This window comes from Manacus candei, unplaced genomic scaffold, assembly GCF_025592945.1.
Source record: "Manacus candei isolate 608988 ecotype Guabito, Panama unplaced genomic scaffold, ASM2559294v1 h1tg000017l, whole genome shotgun sequence".
NCBI lineage: Eukaryota > Metazoa > Chordata > Aves > Passeriformes > Pipridae > Manacus > Manacus candei.
In genome coordinates, this window is record NW_026138065.1 from 27811648 (window position 1) to 27836677 (window position 25030).

A 25030-nucleotide genomic window follows, 5' to 3' on the forward strand; every position below is an offset into this window, starting at 1 on the left:
TGCAGCACAGGGAGGACACTCTGTTCTTCCCTGCCCTGTAGACTAAGGATCTCCTAAGTACCCCAAACCAGAAGTTACTGCTCTTGGACATCTGGAGGGGGAAAAAATAAAATTACATTCTGATTTTTTATTAGAAAACCAAATGGCATAGTTTTGATATATTAATCAAGTTTTTATGTTGGTTGGTTGGTTGTTTTCTCTACTTCTAAATAGAACTTTTTTTAAACCATGTAATTTTTATAGACACATACTTCTTTTTTTACACCTGAGCACTGTGCAAATTCTGTACACGTTGCCCAGCCCATTCCACAGCACTTCATAACCAACCACCCTACACCACTCACCTAGTTTTAACATTCCCATTTTCAACTGCAATGAAAACATGCTGTCAGATGCTGACTGATGATGTATTTTTACCATTAAAAGCAGTATCATGCATGAAATGCTGCATCAATGAACTTCTAAAAGCCTTTTTTAAGCAGCTATTAAACTTCCATTAGTATTTTCTATTAACACTGTCGTTCCACATTGTGAGGAGCTTTTAGATACGTACATAAACTCATGTGTAAGTGCATCTGAACTTCAGAAATAGGTTTCTAATGTGCAGTACAACTGATTTCGTCACAGGAACTCTGTTTTCAGTAAAACTTCAGAGGCTACAACACCAGCAGTTGCAAATGTCAGGGTGTGGGGGTGGAGGGCAAAAAATCTGTGTATTTGGCTGTTAATTATGTCTTTTGGTAACTAATAACAGTAATTGCAGGTACATTTTTCCAGAAAAATTTTGAAGTAAAATGTAATGGCAGCTTAATTTTAAGAGCTTCCAAATTGAGACATTTTTGCAGTGAATGCTCTTAAGTTTAGAACTCTGCAGACAATGACCTGCATCTTGATGATCTATTCTCAAGTACTGACAATTTCATTACAACAACAACAACAAAAATCTAGCTTCTTTTCTCAGTATCTCTCAACTGTTTTTCTCATTGTCCCAAATTGGCTGAACTTTTGTTACACTAAACAATATGGAAACGCCCATCTTAAAAAAAAAAACAAAACACTTCTTAGATTCTTCCCTGGTAAATGAAGTAGATGCCTATTATTTGCATTTCAAATTTATTCTTAACAACACTGAGCAACAATAAAGTTCAAGCAGGCAGAGCAAGCCTAAGTCACAAAATGGAAAGAAACTATTTTTTCATATTGTTTAAACTATCCAAAAGTACTGAAGGGTTGTTTTTCTTCATCCACTGCCTTTTACGTCTAGTTTTTCTATATATCTGCAGCAGAATCCTGACCTTTTCCTTTTCTTAAACAGGTCCTTCTGCTCATCCACCTGAACTCCCACTTTTAGTTTCTCAAGTTCTGAATATTCACCCATTTTAAGACCAGACAGGACAGGTTTTTGTCATTTATTCCATATCCATTTTGAAGGTCTGAGCCACCACACTTCCTACAAACTCCCTGTAATTTGTCATGCCACAGTATGGTAAATGTGTATTCAAAAAAGTATTTTTCAGTAATGTGTAATAACTGTAAAAGGTGTTTGAATGCAACAAAAAACAACAGGGAAACAGTATGGTTGAAAAAAAGAGTACAGTAACACAGCCCCTTCCAGACTCTTAAAAACCCTTCACAACATAGTAATCCTGTGTTGTGAGCCATTAAAAGACAGATTGAAAAAGCCATCAAAAATAAACCCTGTGCTAGAAGGCCACAAGGACATAAAGAGGTCTTAAGAGGAAGAAGTGTTCTTTAACACTATGCCCTCCCCCCCCCAAAAAAAATAAAATCAAAGATCATCTAGAAGTTGCATATTGAGATGGTCAGTTTTCTCCTTTCATATCTGGATGCTTCCATCACTATCCATCTGCCTCATGTATTTTTCTCTCAGACATAGACACAAAGCAGGGTATTTACAGACCAAGACACTCTGGAGAGTCAGTAGACAAAACATAGGCAGAAAAATAGGGAATCATTAAACTCCTTTTTTGGTTACTTTACCTGCATTTCCTGATTTTTTTTCCAGAGAAAGATTTAAAAAAATTGAAAAAGACTGATAAGAGACTATTGAAACATGTCAAGATGTGCCACAGTAGCTGCCCCACAGTGAGGTCCCCCTCCATCCCATGACTAGTGCTGACTATCCCTCAACTCCCTTATTCCCAACAAACATACACAGTTTGATCCTGTCCCTTTCAGTACTTTTTGGTATTGATGAAGGTTAAAGACGTGAAGAATAAAAATGCAGTTGTGTGCATATGCACAGCTGTCGAGGCATTCTTCTGGAGACAAATCTGATACGTAAATACACAGAAACACATTGTAAGAGAAGAGTCACAGGTGCAGAGATCTAAAACAGAGAGTTCAGTTCTGAACACACTGATCCACCAGAAGAGATGGACACCTCTAATTCAGATAAACTAATTTTGTTTTGTACATCAATGGACTAGGTCGGCCACAATACCTCAGTCGAAGAGGGCTGCCACTGCATAATATTAATTTATTGTGGGTTTTAGGTCATCTAACTACATCCTTTAAAGGTTGCAGAATAAAGAGTATTAACATTAAGAAGGAACATCATATTACAAACAAGATAGATGGTTAACAAACCTTCAGATAAGTTCTGGATGTCAAATAATCTCACAGACAATTATCTCTTCTGGAGGACAAACTGTTCCAAATATTTAAACTAAAAAACAAAGAATTCCTTGGCCCAAAGCAATGCACAAGTTCACTGAGCTTACAGCTGTACAAAAATAAGGGGAGAAAGTGTTTAAGCACTGGAAGGACATTAGAAAAAAAAGTTTCCATAAGAAGACTTTTTTTTTGATCATGAGGGTGACTGAATGTCAACACAAGTTGCCTGGAAAGTTTGTGGAGTCTCTAAACTAAGTGAACGCTTTCCAAGACAGCCATGGCTTTACTCATATGGCAAAGGCAGAAGACAGCATCAGAGAACAACTCAATCACTGCTCCATCATTCTCATCAGGCAGGTGAAAGCTCTCCCACTCCTGCTCAACATACCGAGACTTATAATATTTACTTGCCAGATTTCCTATTATGTGGCCTCACCAGTACACTGAAAGTCCAATCCAACTGCTTTGCTATAAACCCTAAGTTTGTAGTTCATTAGCATCTCAAAGACCTTGGCCCATTTTCACTCTGCTGAGTACTCCATGCTTCTAAAAATCCCAGACATTGTGATATCAGGATAGAAAGACAGACCATAGCACTGGAACCTGTTGCCCAGAGAAGTTGTGGATGTCCCATCCCTGGAAGTGTTCAAGGCCAGGCCAGACAGAGCTCTGAGAGACCTGGTCTAGTGAAAGGTGTCCCCACCCATGGCAGAGGGGTGGAACTAGGCAGATGATCTTTAAGGTCCCTTCCAACCCAAACCATTCTACGATTCTATGATTTTCAACCGCACACATGTAAAACTACAGAGCTTTACAGAGATTACACCGCTACATAAACGTGGATATTTTCTACACTGCTGTTGCTATGTTGCCAAAGAATCCATATCAAAATATATTTTGCCAGTGAGAAACCTTTTATGAAGAAATAATATTTCAGTTAAGTCAAAACATCCTCAGCACAGTAATTTAAAGCTTTGATTCGAAGTACTAAAATATAACTCGGTAAAGTGTTCTGCAGTAATAGAAACTCCCTCCTTCTCTTAGATTTGCATAACATATACATTATCTCATTCCTTCCCAAGTGTCAGACTCAGTTTCATTTCATCATCTTCCTGGTCCAGAGGTTTGAGAGGGAAAAACCCACCACTACCAGGCATTTTGACTCAGTAAGGTTGTAAAACATTCTAGGGTACTTCTACACACTTGACCAGGCAAGTGAAACACCACCAAGTCTTTACAAAAACACTATGTTTATTTAAAAACAAACAGATAAAGGGGCTAGCAACTGGTGATGTATTTATAACCAAAAAAGCTATTTTAGAGCTGTAACAACCTTTTTACAATACTGAATGCTGATGAATAACTGAAACATCCTTTCCAATTTAATTATATCTACAGAAAAAAAAATCCAAAGAGGGTAATCTCAAAGGCAATTTGCATAAGTTTCAAACAAGAGGACTCAAGCTGCTTCCCTCCTCACCTTTCCAAATTAAAGACTTTCCCAAAAGGTAATGAGGTATTTGTGTTTACCTGGAAGGCGAGCATGAAGAAGTAAAGAAACTGCTGCCTGACTGTGTAATCTCATTTACACTGCTCAAACTTGATTATAACAGAAATAAAAGCTTTGGTTACAGAGGTGCAGGAGATTTATCCCCTACTGCTAGAGCTGAGAAAGAAAGCAAAAAACTCCAAGACATCCAACAGACCTTTTTTAAGAGAATTAAGATTTCAAAATGAAGTTCTAACGTGGTAACGTGCATGTTGAGCTCTCCTGGAGCTCAGAAAGGATGAAGAGAGAACTGTACCAAGCTATGCTCCCTTTGATTTTTTCAATTATTAAGCATTTAAAAAACAAAAAAAAAAAACTAAATCAAGAAGTGCTACTGTACCGCTTCATGGTTTCAAGGATCTCTGCAACTGTAAACTGAAGTATGCTAAAACACGTGCTGGTTGAACACACTATAAAACTGCTAGACAAGACTGCTCCAGCTAGAAAGTCAGAGTAATAATATATGTAACCTCCTACATTTTCACTCTAAATTACAGTCAATCTGCTAAAAGTGAAGCCACACGCAATCACTGTCCCTTACAAACTATGTTCTCAAACTAATGAATCTACAGGCTGCACTAAGATGGTTATATAACATGAGCAAATTGAATTTATTTTCCTGACCCTATTTTCTGTCAGTCTTTGTAACCATCACCTCAGTTTCAGTTTCCTTCATCAAATCATCCCATCACAGTTTCACCTGTTCTGAACTCACCAATCTGACACACCTATAAACTACTCAATTGTTCCACTATTATTAATTTGCTGTAGCACCTGGTGAAGCAACCAAGTTAGTCACTTCACACACAGTGGGGGGAAAAAACCCCAAACTTACCCTGAAGAGCTCGTGGACACGGCTGCAAGCAAGACTAGAGCAGAAGAAAGCAAGACAAGTAGGCACGTTGAGTTTGTTTTTACAATAGCAGCGTATTGACCATGTACTGTTTTGGGGTTATGTGAACATTGCTGGTTTACATATGGCCATCCCTTCTCCTAACTGATAATCTGGGATGAGATGATTTAAGAACTCTGCCCTCAAAAACTTGCTTGAAGCTGATGGAGTCAAACCAGAACTGGCTGCTGCCATCTTGATATACTCCACTCAATTCATGAGTTAACGATTCACGTCTTCCAAAAGTAGGCAAGGAGGTTTAAAAGACATTGCTGCTCATATTCTTTCACCTGCTGCTTCTTTCAGACATCACTGCTATAAAGCAGGGGTAGAATAAGTATTTCCTATGAACTCACTTGAATTTAAATACTATCGAAAACTGCTGGTGAAAATAAAGGAGTATGTGGTGAACTACAGTTTTCAATGTTTGATCTGAATTACTTTACCTTGTATTAACATTTAGGAGGTCAATTCAGTACCAAAAGTCCTTAATTTCATTAATCACATTTATCCCACGTTTTTCTTTACTGCACTTGCAAACGATGCAGTCACACTCATTGCTGTGCAATGACACTTTCATAGGACAGTCACCTTCTTCCCCCAGCCCAAAGCAACAAAAGCATCTTGATGCCAAAGAACCGTCCGAGCGCTTCAGAAACATATGACCCCCCAAAAGGTCTTTGGGCAGCAAAGAAAACACACAAGCCCACGGCTTCTATGCCTGGACAAGTGGGTATTATTCAAATCCTGTGAAACCAAAGGCTTGCAGCCAGCACAGCTAGAAGGCAGGCTACCCAGAAACACACATTACACCTGGAAGAGCCCTGTCACTGTACAGTAGCTGGCTGACAATATTTTTTTCCCTTAGATGTCAGAGCATATGCCACCACTGATGACTAACAAGTAAGGAACACAAAGAAGTTTTGGTGCATCAGTCAAACCATGGTTGAAAAACTATGAAGCCTGACATCCAATCAGGCTGCTATCTTTGAAGTGTAGTACTTAACAGTCAGTGAACTATTTCATGTCAGTATTGTGTGCATTTCTGACACTGGCACAAGATGAGAAACAGGCCAGAGACTGAACTATGATGGAATGAATCTTTACTTCCAGTTGATAGACAATAGACACTAGTAGCAGATGGATGCACTGCACTATCCACAGTGATATTCTGGGAAAAACATTACAGTAGTTAGAATGACCAATTATAAGCAGAAATCAACAAGTAAACAAAACTGAGACATAACCATAGAGATCATCTCCCTTAACAGACATCTCTCTTATTTTCAAGTATAGAAAAATATTTTCAGAAAAAAATATTCTACTTTATGTCTTAGACTCTCAAAGGACTTACAGGAGGTTCTGTCTTCGGTAGAGGAAAGTTCAAGACCTCTGTCAAACAGCAAGAGCTATGCATCTGTGCCTACAGACACTAGACAATTAAAAAAAAAAACAAACCAAACAAAAAGAACCAACCTTAAATACTTAGAGGAGGAAGAGTCAGAGCCACTTCATTCTGCTCCTGTCTTTTCACATTTCCTGCATAATTTAATCCTGGAGAACTGCAGTGCTTCAGGGAGCAAGCACTGGTCAATGCCAACAATTTAGCACCAATCCAGCATTAACCATCACTTCTACAAACAAGAGGTTTTTATTGACTATCTAGCGTCCTTACCCTGAAGAGAGCCTCTCTGAAGTGTCTAAGTGTTCCTAGAAGAAAACCTTGCATGTAAAACATCTACAGACTGATGATACCATCCTTTCACAGTCACTCCACACTGCACATTCACCTTCTCTATCAATAGGGTAGCGAGACTATAGATGCAAAGTTAGAACAACAGATCACAGCAAGTTTCAAATTCTGCACATATAGAATGTGTAAGACACAAAAAGCCCCCCCCTTACACAACTACATTTATCTAGTCTGTCATATTTGAAGTGCAAGTGTCGACAAAAGCAGATTCAGTATCACTAAAGACTCAAAAGAAAGGAATCCTTCATGAGTTGCTCTTAAATCACAAGCATTCAAAACATTTTTAGGAAGTGAAATATATTTTGTGCACTCAACACCAAGTATGCCACATGGATCTCGAACATGGCTAAATCCAGCCTACTGTTTTCCCCCCTGAACTAGAATATACAATACTTGTCAACTAGTAATTATACTCCATCTGGTTCAGCATCCTTAGATTTCTGTTCTTTGTTTTTCTACCAGGAAAACCAGGATATTCTCTCTATTCTAATATGCAGTAAAGATACTGTACAAGTGCATCGAGCTCTGCCATGTTCCCCCCTGTAATCTGGTTGAACACACGGAATGTTAGTCATCTTTGTTATATTCATGCTCAGCACACCCACAAAAATGGTCTTAAGATGTATTCTAAGCAACTGTCAGATTGAATTCCTGACATGTTTATTCTCAAACTACAGCTAATTTAAAAAACCAAACCATTCATATTCTATAGAATGAAGAAATAAACTTCTTGCATTAAAAATGCCAGTATATTTATTGAAGTACTTTATGGACATGTAACTTTAATGACTATTTTGCACAGAATACATATTTTAAGAATAATCCTTCAAAATATTGCATCAAGTCTCACCACTCTGAAGTTAATCCAGAAGTTACCTACAGCAACCTTTACTCATTTTCCTCCACATATACCAATATCCATCCTATATAGAGATGCTGTAAATATGCATTTGGGTTCTTTCTGGGGTTTAGTTGCTTATTGAGTTTTTTATTCACAACTTCAAAAACTGGTACACTGGCAGGAACAAGTGCTTCTTCTAAGAACTTTCATCTTAATTGATATGTGGGTGATCTAGCAGTCCATACTCCTCAAAAACAAACAGTACAAACACAAACACCCTCTATGAGGAATAGTCCACAAGCAACTCCAGGCTTTGCACACAGGCAAGAGGCCAACAGCTCCTTTAAGCAACATACACCTACTACTTTTAATTAAACATATAGACAAGTAAATCATGCAGGACCAGCTCAAGCCCTGATACAAGTAAAATGTACAGAAATAACACAATAGATACTTTCTGATCAAGTGCACTAATCAAATGCAGCTATTGGAGTGAAAAAAAATTAAACACTTCTAACAACCTAGACTGGGAGAGTAAAAGTTGTATTTAGAGCTCAGACTAGATTTACTACCAGGCAATATCCTGCTGAAAATATATAATGACGCATACAAAACCAGTATTACATTAACAAGATTTAAAGAGCAGCAGTTAGGTAAAAGACTAAAACTATCTTTCATTGCAGCAAAGCCTTCCATATTCCAGGGCAGGAACCATTTGTGCTCTACATGGTGCCATCTATTAGTAAGAAAACACCGACATTGCTGCAAACAAAGCAAAGAGCTGTGAAATAAAGTAACAGGTTTTGAAAAATTTGTTAATCATATTTCACACTTGAGAGCCAGTCCCCTCAAAAGAAGAACAAAAGAAGTCACGTGCATTTCAAAACCAAAATCCAGTTTGGCTACTTAAGCTTAGATTTCCAGACAAAAGAAAAGCCTTATTAAAATATTTTTTGCGTTCTTTAGAAAACAAATGGGAAAGAAGTTTTCCCTTAATGAAAAGTAACTGATTGTAGATGAAGATCTGAAAACCTTCAGCTATGAGTGTTGGGAAGAAAATCCTACAAAAGAAAAACTTCTAGAACAAACACAGCAATAAAATTGTCAATAACACAAGTGCAAAAAAGATCTGGTTTGGTGCCTTTAGTGGACAAATACAGAGCTGCAGTCATACTGAATAAAGAGCAGTTAAAAATTAATTTTCATCTTCTTTAAAGCCAAACCTTACTGTGAACTAGTTGCTCGCTGTAAACACAGAAGAGTTCTGGTTTCCCAACAAAAAAGAGACTTGAGATAAAAAGGAGGGGAGGAAAAAGTTGTACGACCATCACATTCCCTCCCACTCATAACCACAAATGACACTGGAGACTGGAGGCCCATGTGTATTAAAACACAAGTTAAAAACCATTAAAAAAATAATATTAGGACTACCCCCTCCAATGGGACAGCCTCGGACAGGAGTTATCAACATAGAGTTGTCTCTAATGTATCTACTGAGAAGCGTGGTGCTTGAGTACAGGTCAAAAGCAAGGCACTAAGTCATGGACTTGAACATCTCAAAACACAGACAATATCAGGCAAGTCCTTTATCAAAAGTAATTACATTGGAAGTAATTTTGAAAGTGCCACTAGAATTCACTTTGCCAGTATAAATGAGTACAATAGTTTGTCAGTGCCCTTTCTGGTACTTAGAGTTGTAACATTTCATTCCAAGTCATTACAACTTTATTTTTTTTTTAAATCAACTATATTTTTCAAATTGAAAAGTACAGAGAACTAAATACAGTTTCCTGGAAATTTGAAGCAGTCATTAAAGTCAAATGCTTCCACCACATCTAAAAGCAGAAAAAAAAAAAAAAAAGAAAAGAAAAAAAAATTGTTCTCCTCTAGCAAATAATATAATTTAGTAGGACAGCTCTACAGAAAAATTTAATTTTGGACTGTTCTCTGAGCTATATGTAGCAATGAGGAGATGCTTCAGACATGTTCTACTGCATGTTTGTAAGATTCCAACCTGAACAGCCTGGGAGTCTTATCAATTATTTCTAGACATGACTGTGAAAGGCACAATCAGCAGTGGCAGATTCTGAGGCCAAACCACTGTCTCTTACCAGCAAGTCAATAAATGCACATTGTACATACTCCCTCAAATGGTCTCTGGTTAGTGGATGGAAAAGCAGACAGAAGTGGACAGAGCACACGTACACCAGGTACTATCATCTTTATAAAGGTCCTTTTAGACCAGCCAGCAGCAGCAGGTTCAAGTTAGAGCAGAATATCATCTCCACCAGTCCAGATTATGATGGAGTACTAAGAATCCATTATTCAAGTTATGTTGCTTCCTATCCTCTCCTCCCAACGTATCACCTGGATGAATGGGATGAACAATAGCAGTTAAGACTTATGCAAGAGCCAATGTAAATCCTGGGCTCCCTGAGACTTCCCAAAACCACTAAACTATCAACCTGTTCCCAGTCTTGAGAAAACAAAAAAGTCAACCAATCAACCAAGAAGAGAGGGAGCAGTACCCCCTCTTTCAATAAAAATATTCAAAGCATTTAAAACTAAAAGCCATATATTGTTTGATTGCCAACTGCAGTGTTTTCTCCAGCTACTTATTCTCCTAGCAATTACCTTTTATAAACTCACATAGTCTTCCTCAGATAAAATGGTTTTTTTTTCTCTCTCTGTTCACAGCAACGTGACCATATGATTGATACCATTCAGAGTTACTACATCCTTAGTCAGGAGCCTGTATGATAAAGTTTCTAAAGAACTAGTGCAAAATCCAACTGTTTGAATCTTCCACATGATCTGTAGGTCGCCTCTCAATGTACTTCCTTCGGCATTTGTGCTTTCACAAAGTAACACTGCATTTTAGTAACAATGTGTAATTTTCTTGTGCCCTATGTGTACGGTTCAGTGCACCCACAGGCACACCTATGGCTTCACAACTGTCACGTTGTTTCATCTGAAAACACAAAAAATAGTCTATAACAACACAGAATGCAAGTCATACAAATGTAATTTATTTTCACAGAAATGTCCACAGTTTCTATCAGGATTTTTAAGTTAACTGCACAAACAATTAAAGCAACCCCTACTCCCTTACCCACAACGAAGGGTTCTGACTGACATGCAGTGGCATATTAAAAAAAAAAGTCTGCCAGCCAAAGCAAGCCTCAACCCTGCCAGCTGCCCCTTAGAATACAAGTTGTTGCCCCAATGACAGATGGCCACATAGCTCACTGGCAATGCAAGCACAGCTCCAGTTTGCAGCCCAGCATAATTAAGCCAACTGCAATTCCCATTTACCTTAATATGCTGCCCTAAAAGATTAAAGCACTACCACAACCACCATCTGAGGCATTTAGTGATCCCTGTCTTGAACAAGGATCAGCTGGGAGCATAGGATAAATGACAACCAAGAGCAACAACTCCCAGTACAACCATCCAGTTTTTAGCCTGGGACAAGCTGAGCACTAACATAAATCCAGAAAGAAAACAGGTATTGTACCAAGAGAGACTGCATAGTCCAAAACTAGACTACCAACCACAGGAACTCATGGGCATCATGCTCAATCCTGTGCTTTGTCACAGATATGGTTCCAGGATAAAGATAAACCAAATATAGAGTACAATACTGCCAGAAAGGAGAGTACAGACCTTTTTCCACCAGCTCCTCACACAACAGGCACTGATTGTACAGGTACACCATCATTAAAACAAAGGAAGGAAGAAGCAAATCCCTACTGAGAAAATCCCTTTTGGTAGCCATTTGCAATGACACTGCTTAAACCAACAATGAAACTACGCCTATAGACTTCCCTGGTCACTTTGGGCAAGATATTTAATTTCTTCACACTTTCGTTTCCCACTGCTGAAGTCAGAACAGGGGCACTTCAGTACATCCCAGGTGTGCAACGAGGACAGCTACAGACATGACTGGAAACCCACAAGACACAGGACTTCTGCAATACAAATATCAAAATCAGTAAAACAGAGGGGATCCTTTACCAGTACCTGAAATTACTCCAGGCCATCGCTACCATTACTGTAAGAAGTGCTGGGATAACAGTCATTTCCTCACGTTCACTGCAACTCAAATGCAAGACCTTCAGGCAGAAGGGGAAGATTAAAGTTGAGTGCTCTGATTAGTATTCTTTTTACATCACAGAATGCTTGAACAGCTCTTTCCCAAGTAAACTCTTAGCATATACAAGAATAAGGACTTCTGTGAAAAGATCAGTAAGTCAGGAACCTTCTGGACTAGAAACTGCTCATTAGCCTCAACTCCATCCACTGCATTGCTGTTACCAGAAATACTGAAAGAGGAAACAAAGAACCACTGAATTATTCCTCTTATTCTAAAAGTTAAATATGTAAATATATGTCTGCTCTTAAAAGGAATAAAAAAAAAAAAGAAATTTCTTATTTAATTTAAACACCTAAGATCATTAAGTCTTCTATAGAGACTCTCACTAACAGAAATTTTATCTATGTGGGGGGATTTTTGCCAGCCAGGTTTGCAGTAAGGGTTACTTAGGAATTGTCTCTGTGTATGTGAAAGGTACCTGATGGAGGGAAGATGCATGCCTTGGGAAGAAATGTGTCAGCTGTTTTAATAAAAAAGGAGCAGGTTGATTTTTTTTTTTAACTGAGCTACAAAACCAACACAAGCAGGATTTGTGGATACCAATTCTCAAACATCGCTATTCTGATCTATCTCCCTTTGCCCCTTTCTCAAACCATATATTGATTTCAAAAGCTAGAGGAATTAAAATTCATTTTCTGTAATATATTTGGCTGCTTCTGTAGTAGTAATAAATTTGGGGGAAAGACAAAATATGTCCCAGAAATCTTACCAAAGAAATCTTAACCAGGCTCGAGCAGTGCCCCCAGCCACCACAGTGCACACACAGGATTTAGATTTTTATTACTGAAAAATATAACCTTCCTGCCAACAGGACCCTACACACAAATAACAAGAAAGAAATCACTGTGAATGTTTAATGCTCAATATACACACATAATTTTAGTGACTACATCTGCATCAAAACATCATAAACATACTAAAACAGACCACTTCTTTTTCTTACTATTTAAAACTTGCTCATTGTGAAAGTGGTAATTATTTCCACCATGCAAGTGACAGAAAGAGTCGAATATTTCTGTCTTTCACAGCCATCACAGCACTATTTCAACAGACTACCTGTTTGCTAATAGTGGTAGCCCAGAGGAACGCTGGAAGGTTGGCTGGAAGGCCAACCTTGTTGCTAGGAAAGAAACACTGGGACGGCAACCAAGTATATTCAGTCTGAAAAAATCACTGTGCCCAACTCTCTACAATTTCAGCTAATGTTCTTGATTCCAAACAATTGTACAACATTTCTAAATCATATATAAGCACAAAAAAATACACTGGCAGCTCATAGCACTCTTTGAGATATTGGTCATTGAGACAACTGAAATACAGTCAGCTGAAAGTCAGTCTGCTGGGATTTACCCAAGACATGGTAATGAATCCACTCTTACAGCATCGATGGATGGTAGGCACTGCTTGATAGGCCTCTGAAATAGAGGAGTTAAAAATCATGCTTTTTCCATATACTATCCACTTTTAACTTTCATTGTATTAATATCCATAAGAGCAACCCAGAGCAGAGGACACACTCAAATCTTCAGTTTCTCAAAAAGTTATCCAAAACATAGGCTGAAAAATTAATGAAGTGAATACAAAAACTGATCTTAGATATCAATATTTAAATTTCCAAATATAAATTTGTTTTAAATTAATTTTCCATTCTTCTTTTTCTTTTTCCCACATTTTTACAAATTTAGAGATATCAACATTAGCATGACCAATATATTTTCCCTTTAAAATTACTTATAAAGTTATGTTGTCTATAACTGAAAAATCAGAATAATTTCATGTCCTCTTCTTCTCCTCTGGCATTTAAAAAACAGGTTTAGAGGAGATGGAGCTGTGAGTAAACATTATTTCCTGTTAAGACTTTTAAAGTTAACAAGATCAGATGTTCAAATATTACTTACACAAAATGGGAAATCCAGCATCACATTGACACATATCATGACAACTTGATTTTCAGAACAGAGCTTCATTAGATACCCACTGAACCTACTCAGGTATGCCTTTTTCAGTTTTTAAACCTTTTAAATTAAGGTAAAATTTGACAATGGCAAACATCCATACTGATACTGTCAAGTGTATCAGCAGATTATTGATCACAAGCTGCTGAATGAGCAGCTGCTGCTAAGAAATTTGGCAAGATATGAAAAGGGTCTAAACTTGTTATCAAAGGCCACTTGAAGTCACTCAGATATCACTTGTTATCACAATCACACCCATTCTTCTTCTAATCATCCAGACAGCAACAGTAGCCCAAAGCATTAATCCTCTCTCCTCCCACTGATGCTCAGCTGGCCAAACAACTCTTGTGCTAAAGGAGGTTCTCTCAACAGCGATCTGAGGCACATACCTTAGAGGCTCAATTACTACAGAGCTTTACAGAGTTAAAAGAGAGGAAGCTCCAAATGAATCTGAAGAAAATGGGAGCTGGAACTAGATGATTTTTAAGGCCCCTTCTAACCCAAACCATACTATGATTCTATGAAAACAATTCTTCTGTGATAAAAAATCCACTACTCATTTTCATATACTGCAAACCCCGTGGACCTTTGGTCTTCCAAGGTAGTAAGAGAGAGCTGACCCAAGTCAGCTATCTCCTGTCCTTATCCATGGTCTTGATGAGGGCAGTTGCAGCCAACAAAGGTCAAAACAGGCAAATGAAACTTCAGAGTAAACCCTTGTTTCTTTTGTATAACTGATCTCCACTGACCATGGAAGAATATGAGAACCTTTCTGCCAAAGCAAATGGTCACAGATCTTACCACCTTCAGAGAAGGGTGAAGTGTCACATCTTGCCAACGACAAATGTAACAATCATCTAAAAGTTGCAGTCCTTCCTCCTTCAAGACAGCAACAACTGAAGGAAATAAACATTAATTTGAACAGCTACTACACAATTTAAACTGATGACCCAACAGTATTTGGGTCATCTTTCTGGCCTCTTGCTTTCCCAATAGTCAGGAAAGGCTGGTTTAGCAAAAAAAAAAGGATTCCATTTTGTTCTCAGCTCTTAGAAACAACGATTAAAATCTGAAGTTTTCCTATGCTTCAGCAGCATAACATTTTCTCCAAAGGTATGTTGACAAACCTCCCAACTCTTTATTTTTCAGATGACTATAGCAAGTCTTCACCAAGACCTATGTCTCAAGATGACTGAATTCTAATTTTAAAAAGAAGTCACACATTTCCTCTCACTTTTTCAAGTACAAGAAGCTTGGGAACTGTAAATTTTACATATTACCTCCTAGAAAAAACTCTCACTGACCAAATAAGAATGAAAAATGGCGAGGAAGCTTTGCTGTATGCACACAGGATCAGTAGTACAGTAATCAAATAAAGAGATTCATCTGTTGAAGAAGGGAAATGTAGATTCAAGAGGCAGTTCTGAGTTTCTCTTTGGGAGCCTTAGGAATTCAGTAAGGCAGAAAGACAGGGTGGCGACATCCAACTACTGAAAAATATTTTCCCATAAGCATTTAAGCAGTATTTTAGATTTTTAACAATTATTGATGAACCAGACTGGACTGGATTTTCTATTGCAAAATCAAATTTCAGATAAGAACTAAGCACTAAAAAGAAAATCAATTGTTTTACCTTTCCTGTCATTTCAGATCAAGTTCAAGTGCCATTTGTGGTCAATGGGAATCTTTCAGTCAGCCAGGATTTCAGCGGGCTTTGAATGAGAACATCAAAAATCATTCCTGCAGTGTTAGAATTATTTCAATTACCAAGCATCTTCTGAAAGAACTCGAAGTAAAACTCAATTCTTTAAAAACAAGAAAGAAGTATACCAAGATACTGTGAAATAAACAACTTATTTGTGGTGCTTTAAAATCCATTAATAAAGCTTTTGTAAGGTCTGCCAAAGAAAAACGCACCTGGCAATTGTAACATCTGACTGATTTTCAGGGTAGCATCTTTGTAGGATTCATTCCTTCGGAAAGGTAGGGTCTCAAAACAGCAACGACACAAGAAACTGGTGAAGTCCTCATCTTACTGTTGTACAGATACACCCAAACTAGCTGGGGGACAGAAACTGCATTATTGTTTTAGCCATGGCTCTCCAGCAGGTCTAACAATCCACATGGAGAAGGGAGTGCCTTGTAAGAGTATAATGAAAGAGGGTCAAGCTAACTCAAATTACCTTCCATTTGCCACAGGCTAAGAGCATACACATGAACAATTACTGTGAATCAGATACCACAGATCAGCTGACATATGGTAACCTGTCATCCTACAATAACCTGTCCAAATACAAAGATAGCTTGAAATTCAGACCGGCTATGGAGCCACAACTCTCCTCTATTCAGAAGGCAAGACACTAAACCCTTGAACCTTTGCTTCTGGAGGTATAAACTGAAATCAAGCAAAGAAAAGAACCCACAAATGAGAGCCCTTAAGGTAAAGAGGCTGTTTCCAAATACTACAAACTGGGATTACCAAAAGGAAATAGTTACTGTAATATGACCTATTCATGCTAACCAGCCCTTTGGTATAAAAGCATGAACACAGCATGATGACCATGAGACTGCAAATTCAGCTCTTCTGTTGGTATGGACAGTGGTTATTTAAAACAAGTGTAAGAATTCCAAGTACGGCTGTTGATTTGGCCTTTTTGCCATGTAGCAGCAATTCACAGTAGGACAAAAATCAAGCTCTTCCTTCCAAATCAGTGCTTCCCTCTCTTTTTTTTCCTTCCCTCCCCAGGAGTGCTTATTTCTCTATGCTTTGTACCTACCAAGCTCAATGCAGTCAAGCAGCACACAAGAACTAAGGATAAGCTTTATACGCTCTACCAACATCAGACTGGCACTCACATGGTAGAGCTCTACAGCTGAATCAGTTCTTTGGAACACAGAAAAAGTTGCACAAGAACATAAACACCCCTATAATTTTGATATTGGAACATCAATATGGATCTGGTATGTATTGGCATGCTGTCTCTATACACCTCTGTGGAATAACCTACATAGAATCAAGGTACAGCTGAGAACAGAAACAAACCGAGGAGCCCCAGTGACAAGGTTTCTAGGCAGAGCACAACTATGCAGCAGCTTGAGCTCCTAGAACAAAGCAATGCCTGAACTCTCACATCAGAGGGACTCGACAAACCTGGCAACGGAATGGAAACTGCAGGTTTCTGTTACAACAAACAGTAGGTTTCATTGTATGTACCATAGCAGGTACCTTAGCACAGAGCCCCAGCAGCATTTCAACAGCTCCTCTCAAATGGACAGGACCATCACAGGTGTTGTGGAAGGCTCCAGTCCCACATGACTGCCAAGGGGATCTAACGGCGAGCTGTGAGGACAAGGGGCAGTCCCACTTCCTTCACCCCACTCCCAACTGCGTACACACCCACTGAACTCTGCAGTTAGACAGCTCACACAGCTAAAACAGCAAATAACTACTCAGGGTGTTTTGGAGGTCTAGTTTCCGTGGTGACGTGGTTCAGGGAACTAAGAGTGCAAAGGCAAGGCAGAGGATAATAGCACGGAGCTAGAAGCAGGAGTAACGGGACAGCCCCTTCCTCTAACAAACGGGCTCTAAAGTTAATTATCTTGTAAAAATGCAACTAAAGGAGTATCTCAGAGGAGAGCATAAAAAATAGTCCCCAAAAGCCTGCTGCAAAAACTCGACGTTTTTCAAGTGTTTGTTTCTTGTCTATGTCCTCCCAGCTTCTACACATGGGTGAACCACGGTTTAAGAACAGACAGCGGTAAAACCAGCAAAACTCTGCTTTTGAGAAGAACCACAATAGCCACTATGCAAGTTATCTTTTAAGAAGAATTCCAGATTCAGAGACTTTAATCACTTCAAGAAGAATTCACTAAACTTTCTAACAGGAAATACAATTTTAATGATAGGAGATTCCTTTAGAGTGTCTTCTTTACTTAGGAACCTACATCCAGATCTTGCTCTTCTCTTTTACAAAAATTTAAAAGTAGCAATATATTATAAAAACAGAACTTTGATGTTCTGTAATTTCGTTGTATGTTTTAATATGCTTTCTTCCCCTCCCCTTCCACCCCTTCCATTTTCATTAAGAACTGAAGGACTCAGACTAAAGCTCTAGGTTATATTCATATACTACAGCTTAGTACCACGAGCAATAACAAAATTCACCAAGTTTGCTTCCCCTCCTATCCAAGTGCTGAACAGAGAAACAGCACATAAGTAAGAAACAAACAAACACTTAACAATTTGAAAACATGAAAGGATTAGGTAATAACAAAGTCAACTGAACAAAACACTCATTTTCTCAATTCCTGTTAATTCAGTCAGCTCACCTCCGCTTTTACTGTCCACATTTTGCACAGATCTGGTTTACTTTTCCTCGTCCACCTGTTGTAATGTGTAAGGCTAAACATATTTAATCACTATTAGCACAACTTAGAAATCTTAGAGAAGCATGCTACCTCCTCTCCCTAGCAGACCAAACAGTTCACAGACTGTAAGAGGACGTTTAAGTGCTGCCACAGGTGAGGCACACACCTGGTGCATCCTCCTTCCCCTTACATCAGGGACTCAGACAAGAGTGTGGATTAAATGAGTTGTCCCCACAGCAGTGGCAACTTCCTCTGGCTCCCACTGGCCTCTGAAAGATACCCCCCTGTGCGTGTGCAGAGTTAAGTGTGCTTAATGTGCCGAACAAACACACGCGCGCAGCAATGGCTCTGCACAGGCACTGCACATTCAGCACTTGCACAGCACACCAGACCTACCATGCTGGAGAGGGAACTGCCCAGGGAAAGCAAGCTGCAAGCCTGACATTCCCAGGCAGCTGCTGGGCTGACAAAGCATTCACAGTGCTCCAATGCTATGCATATATATTAAATCCTTCATATTCAGTGCATATAATGTTTTTCATGCTTACTGCCCTGCACACCTGCAGTAAAAGCACGACATACATTGGCCAGCTCTGGTCTACTCCATAACTGTGATTCTCCCATGAAGCACCACAGCAGGAGTGGGGCACAGAGCATAACCCCCAAAGCACAAAGATATCAAATAGACCAATGTAGGAGACACATTACCTCTTAAACCACTGGGCTCCAAGTTTTTGAAAGTAAATAAAAAAAGATTTGGTATTTCTGGGAAACTATAACTGATGTTAATAGTCTTATGAACGACCAAAATATACCAAAACTACAGGCAGTGAACACTACTGTGTATACCAAGAAGAAATACACTTGATTTTGATCTCTCCAAATCAGATAAAAAACTTTAAAATAGATTTAGACACTTGCCTTACATGAAGGACAACACAGGTACACAGATACTCCTTTGTACTCATGATGCAAAATCAGGCTTTGGAAAATAGAAGTTGCACTTGAAGAACCAAGTTTATAGATTCTAAACTTTTATGTGTAAGGTAGGCTTTGGAAACTTCTCACTGAAGAAACAAGAATAACATTTCCATATGTAAATGTATCTTTTTGCAGCCTAAGATTCTCTTTCAAGAAATACAGAAAAGAGTGGACTAGATTTCCTTTCACCTGGAGCAACCGATGCCCAACTTGACTTCTTGCCACAAGGGATGACCTCACAAAAACTGAAACGCATTTAAGTACTTCCATGCAAGTCTGCACATTTGCTTCAGAATAAGAATAATTTAATTTGGTTACTGTTACTGCCCTGAACACACTAAATAAGCCCTTTGGTGCACATACTAAAAAAAAATTTTTTTAAAAAATCGTATATAATCATGCACATGCTTGCACGCAGGCACTTGAAATAGAGCCAAATAAAGACTCTTACCTTTCCTGAGATATTTATCTCAACATTACAAAATTCAGTCGTTGTGAGCAAGAACTCTACTGGAGCTTAGTTTCTACATGTTTGTGTCTTACACAGCCTGACCTACTCTTTCTCCCAGTACGTCAAGCCCTCATGTCCCCTATGCAGACAAATGACTAATTCAATTACCTTGTGTGCTGACAGGCCAGCTGGTTGCTGCTTCTTGGCATGGGTAGAGAGGGTGAGTTATAAATGTCTTTCCCTCATTGTCTTCGTCCTCTGCCCAGCCAATAATTTCCACAAAACTTAACTTCACACCCCTTTGTCAACTTTGGTTGAAATGAGCTAACAAGTTCAGCAGCTGCAGAGTGACAGACAGACTGTATGGGTGTACGTATCTTGTTCTCCCTGGAAAATGGGTGGGGGGAGGAGGGGAAGCAAACTTGCAAGGTAGGTTTACAGGCTGCACATATTAAATTTGCCTCAGCTCCAAGAGTATTGACCCAGGTTAACACAATCTAAATCCGAGCTGCCACAGTCCCACCACACCCACAGGCATTCAGTGTTATCCCTTCCCTTGTACTAGCACTTGTGCCAAAAATCAACCTGGGAAAAAAAAGTCAGTCAGCGCTTGGCGCAGGCAGGTCTGGAGCCAGCTCAGCGTCTGTCACATGGACTCCGCTACCACGTAAAAGAAACGCGCAGGGCTGTGGCACAGGCAGCTGCCCTGGTGCTCCACGTTTGGGACTTAACAGCACGCAGGATCCAATCCTAAAAGCACTTAATTCTGGACATGAAGCTCAGAACCTCATCAGTACCATATACAGCGCTGTGCTGGTGCTACAGAGAGGCACATATGCACTAATGGAGTTGTTATTTTGAAAAGAGCAGAAACAAGAAAAAAATACGCATATGATAGCTCTGAGGTTGACAATTTTAGCTGCATTCTGGACAAGATCTTTTTTTTTTAAATAAGTGCCTAACCTTGTCTTCTTCCTAAAACTATGGCCAAACCTATACGCTCGAGGAAGAAAAAAAAAGGCACTATAAGCAAATATAGGAATATTTAAACACAGATATCACCCAATCCAGATCTCCTTTTGGATAGACCTTTGTCCTAAAGAAAATGGAAGGACACATCTATTCTGTATCCTTCATGCAGAATTGCAAAACCACTGAATAAACCACTGGCAACTCCTCTGGTGACTGGGGAGAGATCAGGAGAGAGAAGGTAAAGAGAAGTAGCAGAGTGTAGCCAGAGTGGCTAATGTAGACGGAGGGAGGTGTGAACAGCAGAACATAAGGCAAAACATCTTGGGAAGTATATCCTGATGACATCTTATCTTGGCTGTACAACACAGTCAGTCTGGGGGAGAAAATGTTTTTATCTGCGATCATTTATGATCTCCCTTCTGCACCATTCAGAATATGTGTACAGTCATTGTTTATCGATGTATGATATAGACGGAATGATTATGCATTCATAGATTTATTCCTACTGCATATATAAATGAGAATCACTTCAGTATAAAACACAGTTTTGCACAATTTTTAAACCCTTACAAGGAACCTTTGATGGAGGATTTTTATAAAAGCATTTTTTCCCAGTGATCTATTTATTAACAACAGGAGTCATAACTTGATTTTTACCCAGTGGTGAACATGTAACAGCTGTTACTCAGTTGTAAAACACTGTCTACTTACACAGCATTAAATAATAAATAAAGCTCAAGACCTAGTACATGTTTTACTAAGCAATCTAATGATATGAAACAAGAAGTTCCCAAGATTAACTATGTGCTGTATTATCAACTCTATTTCATGATATCTGTGCTTATAAGTACTATGCTGTAATATGAAGGGGGAAAGAAATTAAAAATAACAAAGAATAATTTTCATTTAATCACAGCTGCACTCACATTATCTAGTAACAGGTTTTTTAAACAAATTTACATCTGAGTTCAAAAGAAACCCTTTCCTAATAACTTACACTGATTCCTTTGTACAGCCTTTCTGAGGATGACCTACATTGACTGGGAATAAAGGTGAAAAAAGTCACCACCGACTTGCGTGGTATAATCTAACCCCAGTATATTGGCTTTTAATTTAGTAGCATTATTCATCGTCCTTTACTGTAACAGCCCTGCATGAAGCAAGCAAAGTCACAGGTGAAATTGAAATTACCTTCCAGATACAGAGGATCAGACCTTGCAAGTTCTGAGATAGAAATAGAAACTGCACTAGAGACACCCCAAATGTAGGTGGAACACTAATGACAAAAAACCCTAATGCTGTTGATACATTTTGGGGCAAGGGAGACCAAGTGCAACTGACCTTCAAAAATGAAAGGAAAGAGCTAGCAGTGATCTATGTGGAAAGGTAATTTCCATAAACTGTGGAACTTGATTTTGTTCTAATTTCATCACCACTGAGTGGTAAATAGCACTGAACAATGTAAAAAAAAAATAAATTAGGTGAATCTAGAGTGCCAGAAAACATCAGAGTAATACAAATACACTGCAACCTCACATTTTAATAGAGAAAGTTTCTGCCTGTATCTTTAGCAAATTAATAACATATGAACAGTGGCAGTCCAATATAAAACTGAATAATCACAGTATTTAATCCATAGGCACATCTTTCCAGATGCCTTTTAGAAGTTGTATTTTCATCTGTTTAAAAGAAAAAGTAAACCATGAGGTTGAAAAAAAAAATCTATATTCTGCATATGGAACACTGATGATGAAAATCCTCAGTGCATGTCATTGAGAGGAGGAAGTTTAGGGATTTTTTTTGTTTGTTTGTTTTGTTTTGCTTTTTTTTCCATGTTGTTTTCTTTTTAATGTCAGTATACCAGAGAAGTCATTTTAATTATATAATTACTGAAGATTTTGGAAGGTTTACACAAGACCCATAATTGGGCATAAGACATCACATCCTCTGGTTATATACACAGCAATCTGGTCTGGGTAACATTCTTTGCTCTGACCAATGTGTGCGGGGGGGGGGGGGCGGGGGAAGGAAGGGGAGGGAGGGGAGAGGGGGAGGAATGGAGAATTAAAAATACTTCCTCAGATTAAATTTTCTTTACTTCATTTGCTTAAAATGTTATGATTGCATAAAACGCACTAAAATATTTATCGCGACACATCTCCGTAGTTAAAATACCTTGCTCTCGATGTGATATCCTAGATACTCAAACAAAAGACATTCAGCTGACAATGAAGCCCTTTTTTTTCTTAATTTTAAAAAGGCATTTGTACACCTAAAACCGCACCATGGATCAGTCTCCTTTATCACGCCGGAGTTGTGGCAGGTAATGCATAAAAAATTAAAATCCAATCCACCAGATAAGACATGCAAAATGTCTCCTCCAATCCCACCCCCATCTCGCCTTCAGGAAAAAAAAAAAAAAAAAAAAAAAAAAAAAGCCCAGCCACCACCAGCCCTGCACATTCGGAGCACACGCACAGCGGCACCCCCAGAGCCACCGCTGGGGCGACAGCGCCAGGGCCGCGGGGCCGCCACCCCCGAGCCCCCCCGCGCCCCGCTCCAGGCTCCATTAGGGGCGAATCCCCCCTCGCCGCCTCCTCATGCCCTCACACAATGGTGCTTCCCCCCATTAGCTCCGAATTGTCAACATTTTCACGCTAGGCCCCGGCCGGGCTGAGCCGCGGGCGGCCCGAGCCCCCGCTCCGCTGCGGGGCCGCGGGGGCGGCGCGGCCGGGGGGGATCAATGGCCGATGGGCCGCGGCCCCCCCCGGCCGCCGGAGCCGGAGCCCGAACTGCGCAGCAGGCGCGGCGCGGCGGGCCCGGCCCCGCGGAGCCGCGGCCGCCGCCCCCGGACACCATTTCGGGGAAGGTGCCGCCGCGAGTCGCCCCGGCACCGCCGCCCCCCCCGCCCCGCAGCCCCCCGGGCGCTCTCCCCCGAGCCCTTCGGGGGCCCGGCCCGCCGCTCCCCGCGGGGAGGCACCGGCGCTGCCGGGGGGAGAAGGCAGCTCGCCCGCCCGCGGTCCCCGGGGACGGGGCGGGGGCTCGGGGGGGTGTCCTGTCCCGAGGGGCCGCGGGCGATCGGCTCCCCCCTCGCCGGCCGGGGAAGGGGCCGAGCCCCCGCCTCCCCCCGAGCCGGGGCAGAGCCCGAGCCAAACAAAGCGCGGCCTGAGCGGGAGCCAAGGGTGAAGCAGCCTGGGCTTTTCCTGCCGGTCCCCGCGCAGGGCGGGCCCCGAGCCCGGCTTACCCCGATCCCCGGCGGCGGCGGCGGCGTTGTTCCTCTCCTGCTGCTGCTGCTGCACCGGGCGCGGCCTGGACACTCGCCTGGGTCTCCTGTTGGCGGCTCGGACCGAGTTCATTTGCCGGCTCGTGTGGGCGGCGGGAGGGGAGGGGGGGAATCCTCCGGCAACCGGTGCCTCGGCGGGGACGGGGGCGCTCGGAGGGAGCCCCGGGGCGGCCGCCTCGCAGGCGCGGGCAGCAGGGAAGGGCGGGGGGGGATCTCCGGGCGCGGGTCCCGCCGCCGCTGCCGGCTCGCTCGAAGGCAGAGGAGCCGCCGGCTCTCCCAGCGCTGCTGTGGGGGACGATGGCGCCGCGCCCCCCCCGTCCCGGCCCCCCGGCGATCCCGCGGTCCTGCCCGGCTCAGGCCCGTCGCTGCTCCGTGGCAGGAGGAGCCATTGACACCGCCAGGGACGCGCTCGCGAGCGGGCGGCCGTTGGGCGGCCGCGCTCCGCCAATCGCCGCGCCCAACACAAACGGCCGGCGGCGGCGCGGCCAATCGGCGCTGCCGTACTATGCAGCGCGGGGTGGGGCGGGGCGAGCGGGCGGGGCGGCGCGGGGTGGGGCGGCGGTGCGGGATATAAAGGGCCGGGGCGGCGCGTGCGGTGCGGCAATGGCGGCGGTCGGGCCCGGCAGGGCTGTGAGGAGCGGGCTCAGAGTCGGCCCGGCACAGCCCGGGCACCGCCGGGAGAGGGGGAGCAGAGGGGCCCCAGCGCCCGCGGCGGGCTCCGCTGGGGCTGTGTATGATGAGGGAGGGAGGGAGGGACGGCGGGCGGGCGGCTGGTAGGCTGGCGAAGGTGCCTTGTTGTGGTGCCGTGCGCCTTGGTAACCCTGCCTGGGCTGGGATTAGCCGTGCTGCGAGTGCCGGCTCGCTTCGGTTTCCTGGCTGGTTGTTAACCACTTTTCCCCCTCTGGAGCTGTGTGTATTCCTTGGCCAGTGTGCACGCTCGCGTTTGCGTTACCTTTTGGTAATACAACAATAAGTTATTTCTCTTGGGCTGGCACTTTCAGACAGTGCGTGAAGCTTCTGGGTTTTTTATATTTGTCGTGTTGGTGCTCAGGGGGGGGCCTGGGAGCAGGAAAGAAAAAAAAAATTGTTGAAATTAGCTGTGCTCTTTTTTCATTCTCAGAAATCACTTAACAAAATAGGTGGCAAAACTTAAGCAGTAAGGAAGAGATCTCTGTGTAGGGTTACTCGGGAG

At 41.4% G+C, this 25030-nt stretch overlaps 1 protein-coding gene across 2 annotated transcripts in view; it reads right to left on the reverse strand.

Moving 5' to 3' along the window:
• FBXO11 (F-box protein 11) overlaps positions 1–24238 on the reverse strand; it is a 72183-nt gene extending 47945 nt beyond the window's left edge. For both annotated transcript variants that reach the window (XM_051783688.1, XM_051783687.1), the window contains exon 1: positions 23800–24238. In XM_051783688.1, coding sequence (XP_051639648.1) covers positions 23800–23911 — 112 coding nt within the window. In that variant the 5' untranslated portion in view covers positions 23912–24238. The remainder of the gene's footprint in view (positions 1–23799) is intronic.
• Between the last annotated feature and the right edge of the window lie 792 nt (positions 24239–25030).